The sequence below is a fragment of the Calonectris borealis genome, chromosome 1, assembly GCF_964195595.1.
Source record: "Calonectris borealis chromosome 1, bCalBor7.hap1.2, whole genome shotgun sequence".
Taxonomy (NCBI): Eukaryota; Metazoa; Chordata; class Aves; order Procellariiformes; family Procellariidae; genus Calonectris; species Calonectris borealis.
The window spans coordinates 10859859-10873144 of NC_134312.1; the positions used below are offsets into that span (position 1 = coordinate 10859859).

At 38.8% G+C, this 13286-nt stretch overlaps 1 protein-coding gene across 2 annotated transcripts in view; it reads left to right on the top strand.

Moving 5' to 3' along the window:
* PCLO (piccolo presynaptic cytomatrix protein) overlaps positions 1-13286 on the top strand; it is a 378538-nt gene that overhangs the window by 279348 nt on the left and 85904 nt on the right. For both annotated transcript variants that reach the window (XM_075144408.1, XM_075144419.1), the window contains exons 11-13: positions 9330-9438; positions 10046-10113; positions 12628-12839. In XM_075144408.1, the coding sequence (XP_075000509.1) occupies positions 9330-9438; positions 10046-10113; positions 12628-12839 (389 nt within the window). The remainder of the gene's footprint in view (positions 1-9329; positions 9439-10045; positions 10114-12627; positions 12840-13286) is intronic.

Genomic DNA, 13286 nt, shown 5'->3' on the forward strand with positions numbered 1-13286 from the left:
ACTCTGTGAGTCACTGGAAAATGTTGCTAGGTTACTCTCTGACCTTTTTTTCCTTATCTCGGCGTCTTATGGCCTCAGTCCTGTTCTTTATCTTCCTGCCTGCGTTGTCTCTTTATGGTTTCAGGCTGCACTTTGGTTTAGTCAGTCCTTTGCTAAAGTGTGGCTCTGCCCTCTCTTTTTCAGGCTTCTTTCCCTTTCCTGAGCAAAGTGTCCTGAGAAGCCACATGTAAATGTGTTGGGATCTTGATGACCTGCTAACCTATGTGCCATGAATCTCCTTTTCCTTCCTCCACTGTTCCTTCCGGGAGTCCTACATATATAAATTCCCATTCATATTTCATTCATACTAGTCGTAAGCTTTCTATTATGTAGCTCCGCTTGACAGAGCTGAGACCCTAATCTTGATGAGTTTCTGTCCCTTGACTCAGTTTTTCTTTTCACTTGAGTGGCAACTAGGATACCAGAGAGTGCTATGTATTTGCTGTTTCTTTGATGTAGCAACGATGACTTGTCTGAACCCAATCTATCCAGTGTTCTTTCATTGATGGGGGATATTTTGGTTGAAGAAAGAGAAGTGATGGAGGAGAGATAGGAGGCAGAACAGAATGTCATGTATAAATCCTCCATTGACATATAGACACCAGTGCTACCGGGGCTGGAGAGTCTGAGTCTGTCTTGGATCCACTCTGTTGAGCTTGATCTTGGCAGAGATTCACCTTGTTAAAGGGAAGATCAGGCCATGGCTATCTTAGCAGCAGACAATGGGCCTCCTCCTGCATGAACTACAGGTAATTTCACTCCTCCTCTGTAGAAGACAGAGCATTAAAGCTTTTTTTTTTATTTGGAAGTACAAAAGAAATCTTAACACTAATAAGTTACGTCAGTTTTCTTTTAATCTAAATTAAGAGTTGAACTTAGAGTGTAATTGTTTTGACAATAGAACAGTGGTTTATATAGACTTTGTTTGACGTGTTTGCTGTAGTAATTTATACTCTTAAGGAGACTAGAAACTAAGTAATACAGAGAGAGTGATTCTTCAGACACGCACTGTACCTTCCACAAGAACTCTATTCTTGCATCTCATGGCATGTCCCTCTTGCCCCTCCAAAAGGAAATTTCAAAACCAAATATCACTCCATTCTCAGTTGTAACTGATGGAAGCTGGACTAAGAGAACTGCATTTGTGTAAATGAGAATATTTTTTTCATCAAAAATGGAAATTGAGAAAAACCCCACTGAGTTCTGAATACACCAATATTGATAAATATAGAATGCAGAGAGGGATATACTAGTCTAAATTCATACCTGACCTTAAACCCCCATGAAAATAATGTTTTTTATGTATTTACCACTCATGAAGGAGATAGCAAAAAGAAATTCCTGCAGCCTCATTGTTTACTGATCTTTAGGTGACTTTGAATTAAACAGACTTTTTCATTCTGCTGCATATATGTTATTACAAGTTGTTTTTTTTAAATCTGAATTCATAGTAAACCACTTTTAAAAGTGGATTTTTTTGTGAACACAACCTGCTAATGAACTGTTTAAGACTTTCAGTTAAATTAGAGCTCTCTGCAGGAAGCCCATCTCTCTGGCAAAATCATTCTAATCTTTCATATGACATTACTGAAAGCAAAGTAAATACGCTATGCTCTGTAGCTTCAGTGAACAGTATGTTTTGAAAAACATTTATTTTTCTGAAATACTGAATAATTACAATGCACCACAGCATTTTGTTCAGCATGGTATCATCTGTAACTCTAATGTTTAAGGATATAGTAGTGGTGACAGCATTATAAATTTATCATTTATATCATAGTTATTTTCATAAACAGTAACTCTAATCTTCATTTAACTTGCTGAGAGCTTCTATTCAGGTCGTACAAATACATCCAGATCATCACTTGTTGCCCTAGCATAGTTCAAATTGAAGGGTGAGCTACAGAATTGTGTGCCAATATATACAGAAATCTGAAGGCAGATTAAATTAGAGAGGTGTTTAGTATTGGATTGATAACTGCAGCTGTACCAATCAGCTGTATAGCTGCCTGTAAATGCCAAGTACACCCCAAATACAAGGTTGACTTGCTCTGGCTGTACTTTTATAAATGCCATTTTGTAGTAGCAGCATAACAGCCATGAGGCATAGGCAGATCCCTTATATAATTTCTATTTGATGAACAACATATCCATTTTTAATAATTGTGAATGTTGTCTATATAATGATTATTATAATAACGGAAAATATTCAGCCTGGGTGCGAGTGATGAATGGGAGAGGAAGTTAAGGTGTCTACAAAAAATAATGAGTTTTGGTGTGATTCATGCCCAGCAGTACAGGGAAATACATTAACACATTGACTTTTATCAACCTATTTTTAACCATCAGAAAGGTTTAGAAATAAAAGAAACATAACTGGAGAACACGAACCATAAAGTAATTTAGTGTTGAATGTCAGACTGAAATTGATATTGTTTCTCCTTGTTCTGAATGCACATTTAACTTTTATAGCACTTTCTGGGATTTTAGAGTAATGTTTCTGAATTTTAATTCTTCTATGAAATAGAAAGACACTAACATTTACATTCTATTGATTGAAGCTGCTAGCCTAGAGAGTCCAATTTTCTTTTCCTCTGTGAGTGTTGGACCAGTGAAAAATGCAACTCAAGCTGTCTTGTGTATTTTGCATAAGAATAAACAATACAAACTATGAAGAAGCAGAGAATAAACCCCAGCAATCTGTGTGTATAACTATGGTGTAACCAAAACCAAAGGCTCTATTCTAATATTATAATGCCTAGATCTTTTGAAATTCCAGTATGAGAGCATCTCTGAGACTCTAAAAAATGGAAAAATAGTTTTTATACATGTGTAGCCTGATTTTTTGGAAGTAATTACAAACTCTTAATGACACAGCAAACAACAGTTTTACCACTTCTCAGGCGCCTTGGGTATACTGAATAGGAGACTGCAGTGTAACAGTGTATGGAAGTGACTAAGATTAACTTCATAATAGCGTACATTGTGTTACAGATGGGAAGAAAATTCAAGAGATGTTCAGTGTCTCAGTTTAGCATTTCTGTATTTGAAGCAACTATGTTGGGACTCATATTCAGAGAAATAAAATCCTTTGATGATTTTCAGATTCCTTTCAATTTCAACTTTAATCATGCAGCCAGCTGATGTCTTAAAGATGAATCTGAAGAGGACAGAAAATGTGGAAAATAATGGAAGATGGGTGGAAACTGAGATATATATTGTGTATTCCAGTTGACAGTCAAACTCTAATACCAAGACCTATCCTGTCTGCATATTTTATAATTTGTTTTGTGCTTTTTTATCAATAGCAATGTTACATATACAACCACATTCAGTTAAACGGTACAGCTTTATCACCCAGGTGGTGGGCTGAAGGATGTATATGTTGTGAGCAGCCACCCAAGCAGAGTAGGAGCTCTTCAAATATATTTTTATATATATATCCTTGCAATATCCTCATGAAGCAAAGAAATATTTCTTCCTTTGATCACTATTAAGGAAGCAGACATGAAAAAAGAAATTATACAAGAATGTCTGGGGCAGATGTGGGAACAGATGCTATAGCCTTTCCAAATTCAGGCCATGCCCAACCCCCAAAGACGTCATCAACACTTTAGTTATTTTGCTCTGTTTCCCCTTCTATCAGTTGCTTTTTCATAGCATATAGTCAGCTTCTCTCTCAAGGCTGCGGGGTAAAGGAACAAACCCCTCTCCAACCAGCTCTGTATGACATCATGGTATCTAACTGATAAATGCATGGTTCCATGGAGTAAATGAAAATAACAATGTTCAAGATCTTAATGCAAAGCCAAGGACTCACCAGTTACAGAGAAGGAAGCTAGAAGTAGCTCTTCTGGGTCTGAGACATTCTGAAGCACCAGCATAGGGTATTTGCAGCTTTGCTATATTGTTTCTGTGGATAAATGAATCATTTAAGTTTTCAAGTCTAACAGCTTCCCTGGTATGAAATTCACTTCAGAGAAAAAGTAGTCATTTATCTGGTATTCTCCCGCAGCATGTGTTTCTCCTGAAAACTCTTCTGAATATGAAAACACAATATTATAAATAGTCCAAGGTTGTGGCTCTGAATCACTCCTATTACTGGCATTTGAGAGAAGCTGTCATTTCCATAAAATTTCTAAACTCTGTGTCACTCCTGGTGTACATGAATACAGAGCAAAGTTTGGTCCAAAGCTATTGTATAGCCAGTATCTAACTTCTAAAAATTCATGTAAACCAAGATTTTAAAAGAAGCTGTGAGATCACAGAATCACAGAAAATAGCTGACGCTGGAAAGCACCTCTGGAGATCACCTAGTTCAAGCTCCCTGTTCAAAGGAGGGTCAGTGACAGCAGGTTGCCCAAGGCTGTGTCCTGTTGGGTTTTGAGCACCTCCAGGGACAGACACTCCACAACCTCTCTGGACAAACTGCAATTTTACCATACTTGTAAACATATGGAAACATTTAAGATTAAAAAGTGCCTTATTTTATACAGGCAGTTGAACAGTAGTAGTGAGCTGCATTTTGCATTTCTTGATTGAGCAGCTATAAAACATTCCACAAGACTGAACAGGGATCAATACCAACATAGTCCTTGCCGTTATGTAAGCATTTTTTTCCTAACAGCTGATCCACATACGGTGTTAATAAATCTAAATAGTCAGCAATTAGAGGGGTTTGCTTTTTAGCATGAGCAATAAACATTATCAGCAGAAAATTACCAGTTCAAACCATGTTTTAGTAGACCAGATCCTCATATTTGGACACAGGTTTACTCAGGCTCCTAAGAAATTGTATATGGTGTTGTAAGCTCAAGTCTGGTCCTAGCTTTGAATCTGAACTAATCTTTTTTCCACATTATTAAAACTTTCTACCCAAAAATTCTCTTCCCCAAAATTTCACAGATCTTCCACGATCAACAAAGCATGCTGAATGCTCCCCAGGGATCCCAGGTAATTACTTCGAGTACTTTCATCCCTGGGCTGATAGAAGCTACTTCTTAATAGTCCCTGACTCCCCACTGTTAAAAGCAGATTTCAAGTTTCACCGGTACTTAGCTTCCATTTCACAAGCTGTCAAATGACTAGTTAAAATGTCAGAAAAAGGAAATCAGTTCTGCAGAGTTTTCAGGTTTTGCTGTTATCAGTTAACAGATAATTGGCCTACTCATGCCTAAACAAAAATAATAAAAGTTAACTCTTTAATAGTTACTAAAAAAAGCCTGGCAATCTTGAACAGCATTAATTTGTGTGTGTTAAGTATGGCAATATAATGCAATACAGCAAAATTCCACCCTCTCCTTCCCATGAGGGTTTTGGTGAAATGTGGGCCCTTCCTCACTTCTGCAGCGTAAGCACTGACCCTCCCTCCAAAGAGCAAGCTCTTAGTTTAAGCACTGAGAGCAGCAACTGTGGCAAATACAGGAGACTTTGAGATATTTATTTGGTATTTATAAAGAATCATAGAATCATAGAATCATAGAATCATACAGGTTGGAAAAGACCTCTAAGATCATCGTGTCCAACCGTCAACCCAACACCACCATGCCCACTACACCATGTCCCTAAGGGCCTCATCTACACGTCTTTTAAATACCTCCAGGGATGGTGACTCCACCACTTCCCTGGGCAGCCTGTTCCAAGGCCTGACCACTCTTTCAGTAAAGAAATTTTTCCTAATGTTCAATCTAAACCTCCCTTGGCGCAACTTGAGGCCATTTCCTCTTGTCCTATCGCTAGTTACTTGGCAGAAGAGACCAACACCCACCTCGCTACAACCTCCTTTCAGGTAGTTGTAGAGCGCGATGAGGTCTCCCCTCAGCCTCCTCTTCTCCAGGCTAAACAACCCCAGTTCCCTCAGCCGCTCCTCATAAGACTTGTGCTCCAGGCCCTTCACCATCTTCGTTGCCCTCCTCTGGACACGCTCCAGCACCTCCATGTCCTTCTTGTAGTGAGGGGCCCAAACTGAACACAGTATTCGAGGTGCGGCCTCACCAGTGCCGAGTACAGGGGCACGATCACCACCCTGCTCCTGCTGGCCACACTAGAACACAATGGCTATATATCAGAGGAAAGGTACACTTAGATTTTGATAATATCTCCAACTGTGGCTAGTAACAGATGCATATGGAAGAATATATGAACACAACAGGCTTCTTTCTCTCTTTCAATACAGTAGGACTGTAGCATGTTTTTTTAAGGGAAAGAATGTTATTAATCTAGCTAAATGTGGATATCTCCATGGCAGTTACGAATGTATGAGGTTCCTGGAATAAGGAACCTGAGGGTCTCTGAAATAATCATTTTGTAATCAGTGGAAAATTATAAATGACTTCTGATTCCAGGTTCTAAATGTCACCATAAAGTAGATACCAAAAAGACTGAGCAAATCATGTGTGTCAGCACACTTAGTGGAGCAGGGAGGAGGTCTTGATGTATAAAGCTGATCTGCTGACTGTGGGAGCTGATATTGCTAAAAATAAGTGGTTGCTCACCATCAATACAGGCTGTAACCATCCCAATAAAATTAAAAAAAAAAATATGCTAGAAGAAATTGTGGGTTCAATTATCAGGGCACTTACTAGTTCTTCCTCAGTCAACAGAGTTGTCATGGAGCAATATAAGTTTTCTCATTTTCCTGTTTGTTTTTTGTCTACTAAACTGGTGATTTGAAGCATAAAAGGTTTTGGGAATGTAAATAACATGTCCTGACTACCAAAGACCAGTTAGAGACCAGAGTGATTGGTTTTTAGGCAAAAAGCTTTTTCATCACCAGTCTCCTGTGACTTCTCGGTACCTTTTTTCTCTTTTTGTTGATTAGACTTACATTCCTCCTAAAGGTTTTTTTTGTAACATTTTTTTTTTCCAGCAAAAGGTATTTAGCAGTTACTCCTTAAGAAAAGAGAAATCAGCTTCTTGCCTAAAACCTTTTTCCTTAGACGCCAGGACTATCAGTCAGATCAATTAAGTCATGTTTAAATTGCTTTGATTTTAAACATTCATGAATCCACAAGGCAGCCAATAAAAAGAAAATACCCCTATACTGACAGCTTAAATGGATCTCTGTGTGAGCCAAGGCTGCTGAGATTCAATTTCCTTTCAGTTTGCTGCTTTGTTCACGTGTGCTTGGCCTTGCTGACCAAGTGAGTGACTGCGGTGCCATTGCAGTCAGGAGTGGAACTCTCACCAGTGGAAATGAGACTTGATTTCCAAATCCCAGCACGGCAGTGGTACTCAGCTAGGCTCTTCCTGCTGGTCTTTTAAATTAAAGCAAGTCGTGGATGACAGCCTTACAGCTCCCCTGATAAATTTTCTTCTGAAGCCATGCAAGCAGGATGTGATAAACCTAGGACAGTAGCTGGATGCATTTTGTCAACAAAGCTCTTTTTTTTACAAAAGTGTGTTAACTGCTTTCTCAGATATCTAAAACTTTCCAGTTTTATTCTTGTTCATTGCCAATACATAGAAGTGGTGGCTTGTCTTCTCTTGCTCAAGAGACAGTACTCAACATCCTATGCCACGACAGCATTATGAAGGCACACATTGACAGCAAAACAAAAATAACTTCAGTTCCTTCCTTTCTAGAAGCTTTCTAAAGACAGAGTGCATGCTGTTATATTTGTATGGCAGAAAATCAGGGGGAGCTGCATTTATTCATAATTACTGTTGCTTTATTCCAGAGGAACTGAGCTTAAAACCAGATCTGCTCTAACAAGCAAAAGCAAGACCATGCTTTTGAATGATGACTGGAAAATGAAATGGGTTAAATTTTAGGAAAAGACAAATCTATTTTGGCAGTAAGCAGCTGGCTTTACTGCCTTCTGAGCATTGCTTTTTAGTCATTCTGCACAGTTTGTATTTCTGTAAACTGCTGCAAAAAAAAAGATAAATTCTTACTCAGAAAAGTTATAAGCAAATCTGATATTTCAAATCCTAATCCATGGAATCCTATAGAAAACTTTGTAATACAACGTTACAGTCTTTATTTCTCATATTCTTCCATTGTCAAATAGTTTCATCTGCTTTATTCCATCAACAACTCTCATTATATTTTATTTAGCAGCTTTTTTTCCTATGACTTTATCTCCACATTTCACTTCATTATTTTTCCCATTTGTTATATGCAACAGCACAGGATTTTGAAATAAAATATGACCGAGGTGAAGACTTGGTCTTATCTGTGTAAGTGGTAACAAGCTAAGTGTTTGTGGTTTTTCTTGCTGTGTGGATGGTGTGGTTTCCAGATGTTTTGTAATACATTGGTTTTAGTGAACTATTAAGAATTCAGTATCTTGTCCCATTAAGCAATTTTTTCCTCTAGAGCCTGAGGCTTGGATTTTGACATTTGTACATTAGTGAGAAGTTAATCTCTTTGAAGTCATCCTTATGATTAACTACTTCAAAATATGAATGCTCTCAGAACCCGAGTTGTAACTCCCAGATATGAATCTACAGTTTGCTTTTTGTAAGCATGTCACTGTAACCAAAAGATTTCCCATCTTATCAGAATACACCTCACATGATTTATAGAGGGATTGACTCTACAAATACTAAGCATAAAAATTCCTTATAGCGATACCTTGCTCCATACCGAGTCTCCTGGCTCAGTCCTGGGATACTTGGAAGACACAACAGATTAGATCAGTAGGCAGTATTTTTCAGCCTGTTTATCATAGCTCTGTTCCTATCTTCCACAACGAATTAAGTTCAGCTGTTTTTTCACTTTTTCGTAGGAAATTTAAAGAAAAATTTAAACCTGAATATTTCAAGGCATTTAAAAATTTAAATCTGAATATTTCCAGTTTGAAATGTGTAGGTACATTTTCCATTTAAAATCAGTTTACCCAACTGCCTTCATCTTGTATTTTCTTAAGTGACAAAGTAGAGAAAATGTATTTGAATTCCCAAATCAGATTCTCAAATTTAGTCCCATTTTGAGGCTCAGCTTCTTAACAGCAATATGCCACTGTAGGGAACAGTTATCTTCCAAGACCATGGCTGGCCAGGAAATGTCTGATATATAAAATGTTTTGATTTCTTGCCATGTTGGTAGGTGTGCATGTTTTTGATATTGCAAATGTTTTTCAATATCACACAACCTAGACTATGGAGAGTGCATGTGTAGTTTGAATCAGATAGGAATTAATCCCCTGACTTGTTTCAACAGGTAAGTTATAGCTAATGGGACAGTAATATTCAACAGTCTAATCTGTGTGAAGTGAAGGGGCTTTGTTAATGTCTCGTGCCTTTTAAACAACATTCACAGCAAATCTTCTGTTTTGCCGTCTTAGGAATGCAGGTGCTGGAATGGAATGGCATACCCTTAACTGGGAAAACTTATGAAGAAGTCCAGAGCATTATTATTCAACAGAGTGGGGAAGCAGAAATATGTGTAAGACTGTGAGTTTTTCCCCATCTTTCTGTTTCCATTTTTTTTGGCTTTTCATGGCTTTTTTTTTTTTTTTAAATTTACAGTTGTTAAGGTGGAACCTTTGTTAGCATGAAGCATCAATGTAATAATTAGCAAAAGTTCACTGTGAGTGTGGGAGGTCTGTTTGTTTGTTCTTTTTTTCTTTTAAAGTCATAAGGAAAGATAACCTGAGGCAGATGCTAGTAATTATGCTTTTATAAATAATGATGTCTCCATTGTCAGGCCACAATCTCCTCTCATTGATACACATACAATTCACTGAAATTACTGGGGTTAGAAAAGGATGGTAATTTAGCACTAACTTGACTTTAATGAAATCTGTATCCTTTAGATGAAAATCATTTAAGCATCATGAGAAATGTATAAAATTGCATTCAATCCATTAAAGATTTCACCTTAAAAGAACCTTTTCTTCTCAGCCCTTTAACAGCGCTGCAAACATCTATCAGTTAAGAAGGGGCCATGCTTGGGAGCTGCTTTCTGTCATGAACCACTATTCATTTATCTACTTAATACAATAATGAGGGTATGAGGAAAGAGTTTCTTTTGTCTCAGGCTTCTCATTGCTTTCTTTAGGGATCTGAACATGCTCTCGGACTCTGATAATCCCCAGCACCTGGAGCTGCACGAGCCAGTAAAGGCAGGTAAGTGATAAGTTGTTGCTTTGATACTGCAGGACCGGGTAGCAGCTGAAAATTGGATTTGATATAAGCTAGGGTATTAGCATTGAAAGCTCAGGTGTTACATCCCAAACCTTGCCATGGGCAGAAAGAGGACCACACCTTATACACAAAGCCAAGTATTTATTGTTGGTTATTATTATTAGCCCCGTTCAATCCATACTGACACAGTCTACGTGTCTAGTTAATACAAAGGAAATCTCAGTAACAGTACTGCAGCCTGCATTTGTTATCCAGGGAAACCTCCTGCTAGCTACCCCTTCATCTACACATAATGGTCCCCCTTTGGCGGCTTCTCGGGGCCCTGCGGGCACGGCTTTCACTCCGGGGGCATTGCAGCAAGTCCACAGTGTCCTGAGGAATTTGCGTGTGATGTTTGTGGTGAGAGTTTTTGACTTCTCTGTGCTGGGAAGTGGATGATGTTGATGATTCCTTCCTCTTCGCTTCAGGATCTGCCGGGGGCCTTCTTTTATGTTTTCTAGCATGCCTTGCTCTTTCCTCGCCGGTCAGCAGCTCTTCATTACTTATGACTTGACTGGATATCGTACACTTTGCATGTGATATATTCTTGTTCTTTGTGCCTTCTGTTGCCCCTAAAATTGATTTTGCCCAGCTCCCGAGTTTGCATTAGTGTCAGTAACTGACCAGGGGCCTCAGCTATCGCCCTGTGCCCGGACCTTGCAGCACTCTGCGGTCACCCCGGGCCTGGGCTCCTCTAAGCTGCATCGTTAATCTGGAGTCAGAAATACTTCAGTCTGCACAGTGCAATTACTGTTGTGCCTTTATTTATCAAAATTATTAAGGATGGACATTATACTGCACAATTATACAAGGTGAAGCGTAACTCAGACAAATTAAGGTCATAGCCATCTGGTCATTAGACAATTGCTGTTGCAGCCAGACAAGCTAAAACAAAGCTCCTAGCAAACTGGAGCAAGTCCAAATAAAACTCATGTCCTAAGACCTATGTTAGCTTAATACAAGGCTGTGGCCTGTTATTAGTGATGAAAATACAGCATTTACTAGGATACGAGGCTGCAATAGGAAGTGCTTTGTGTGAAGCTTTGTTATGTGACTTTTAAAATGGCAGTGCTTTTGGGGGGATTCCCTTCTAGTCAATCAATACCATGACTGCAGGCTTTAATCATGGTATTAGTTGTATCTAATCTAACTTTGAACCACAATCTTACTAGATTGTAATGCAGCCCTTCAGCAAGGTCAGGGCAGATTAAGAGAGTGCTTTACTCAGCTTCTCAGGGGTCCATTCTGAATTCTGTGGTTTCGTGGCTGCTGTTTTATCAGCCAGTGCACAAGTTACCTGGATTAAATCCTCTTAGTAGGCAGATCAAAAATGCCAAAGGCATTCATAGACACTGAAATTGGGTTTTGAAAGGATAGAAGCTAGAATACATAATATTTTTTATTAATGGAGAAAGCTCAAAATGAGAAAGAACAGAAATAAAAGTAAATTGCCCCATTCTTGCAGGAATGCTTCACCATCTTCTAGTGGTTTCTGAGTTGGAACAACTCTGTAGAGTCCCTTCTGGCTGCCAAGCCAAGTCTTTCTTGCCATCACCTCCGAGGTTTTGCAGACTGTTGGTGCTTTGGAAAGGAGCAATCTCCATTCCCTCTAGAACGATAAACCAAAAACAGCCTAGCAGGCAGGATAAAGCTAAGGTATTGCCTCAAACCTTTCATACTTCTGAGAACCTGGGAAGCAAGCTGAGCCTAATATCCTTTTCACTCTACACACTTTAAGGCACATATGAAACTTACTTGACCTCATTTCTCTATTAATGGAGATTGCCATCTACAAAGGGTAAATTCTCCCCACTCATTGCAGGGGCAGCAGGGAGGGCAATTAGACTTCTACCACAGATGCCTCACCTAGCTGTGTGTAATAAGGAAAGATGAATCAGGGCTTTTGCTCTTCATTTGTTTTCATTTTATTCTGCTTTGATTAATTGCCGGTGCTAAGGTTTTGAGCTCCTTTTCTCTTTATTTTTGTACAAATTAACTCAGCAGCAGAATTCAGTTTTATTGAATGTTCAGTTGATTAAAAAAAAAAAAAAGTTGAGAATAAAGCTTGTTACAACAAAGTTCAGATACTTGGTGAAACTGGACCAGTTCCAAACAGTGAAAGTTAGCACAGGCCAGCCTTTAAAGATGTAATTTGCTCCGGTATGATTCAGCATGATCAGCAAGGCCTATTTTTCTTCAGCTAGAGAATAACCTTCTCAGAAAGCTTGTGAGATGAGTAACACTAGTTGACAGAGTGTTGAGTAGCAAGATTGGAATTGGGATGTTGATGTTGTGGGAGAGACATCTATTTTTTATAGGTTGTCTTTTACATCTTCACAGTATACAAGCAGATGATATGAAAATTTGTGAAGATCATTATCCTGTCCCTGTACCATGGCAAGATGGATTTGAATGTGGTACCAATTATCAATACAAAGCTCTCTTATTTTAATTCAGTAGATAAAGCAAAGTCCCCAGGAGTAGATCCCAAGCAGCTGGCTGCAGAGCTCCAAAAGGTTTCTCTACAGCAGTCGCCTTTGGTTGCTGCCTCAGGAATGGAAAAGGGATCTCACGTTCACTCTGGAACCACTTCTGCCACCTCCAGCGCCGTTCCCAGCCCTGGTCAGCCTGGTTCTCCCTCAGTGAGCAAAAAGCGGCATAGCAGCAAGGTAAGAAACTTCTCAGTTATGCAGCAATAACATTTTGATGACAAGAAGAAACTGCCTATTTATCTTCTTTAGTGCAGCAAGAAATCACAGCACATATTGATGAATTCATTTCCGTGACAGTGATGAGTATTACTGTTAAGATATAGAATTTGGACACAAGGAAAGGAGATGGTGTGATTTATCCAAGGTCATAAAAGATTGGGCCCTCTCTGAAAATACATTTCTCGAACTTAATATTATTGTTTTGATGATTGCCCTTTTCATTATTCGTTGCTGTTGCTTTTTAAGTGCATCCTACATGAGGTGAGGTACTAGTTCCACAGAAGAAGCTGATATTACCAACACCGTAATTTTCCTCTCTGTACTAAGCTACTGTTGGAAGTGTTACAAACTATGAATAATCCCAGCAATATTAAGCATTTCTCTGAAAGTCAGGGAAAGAATGAA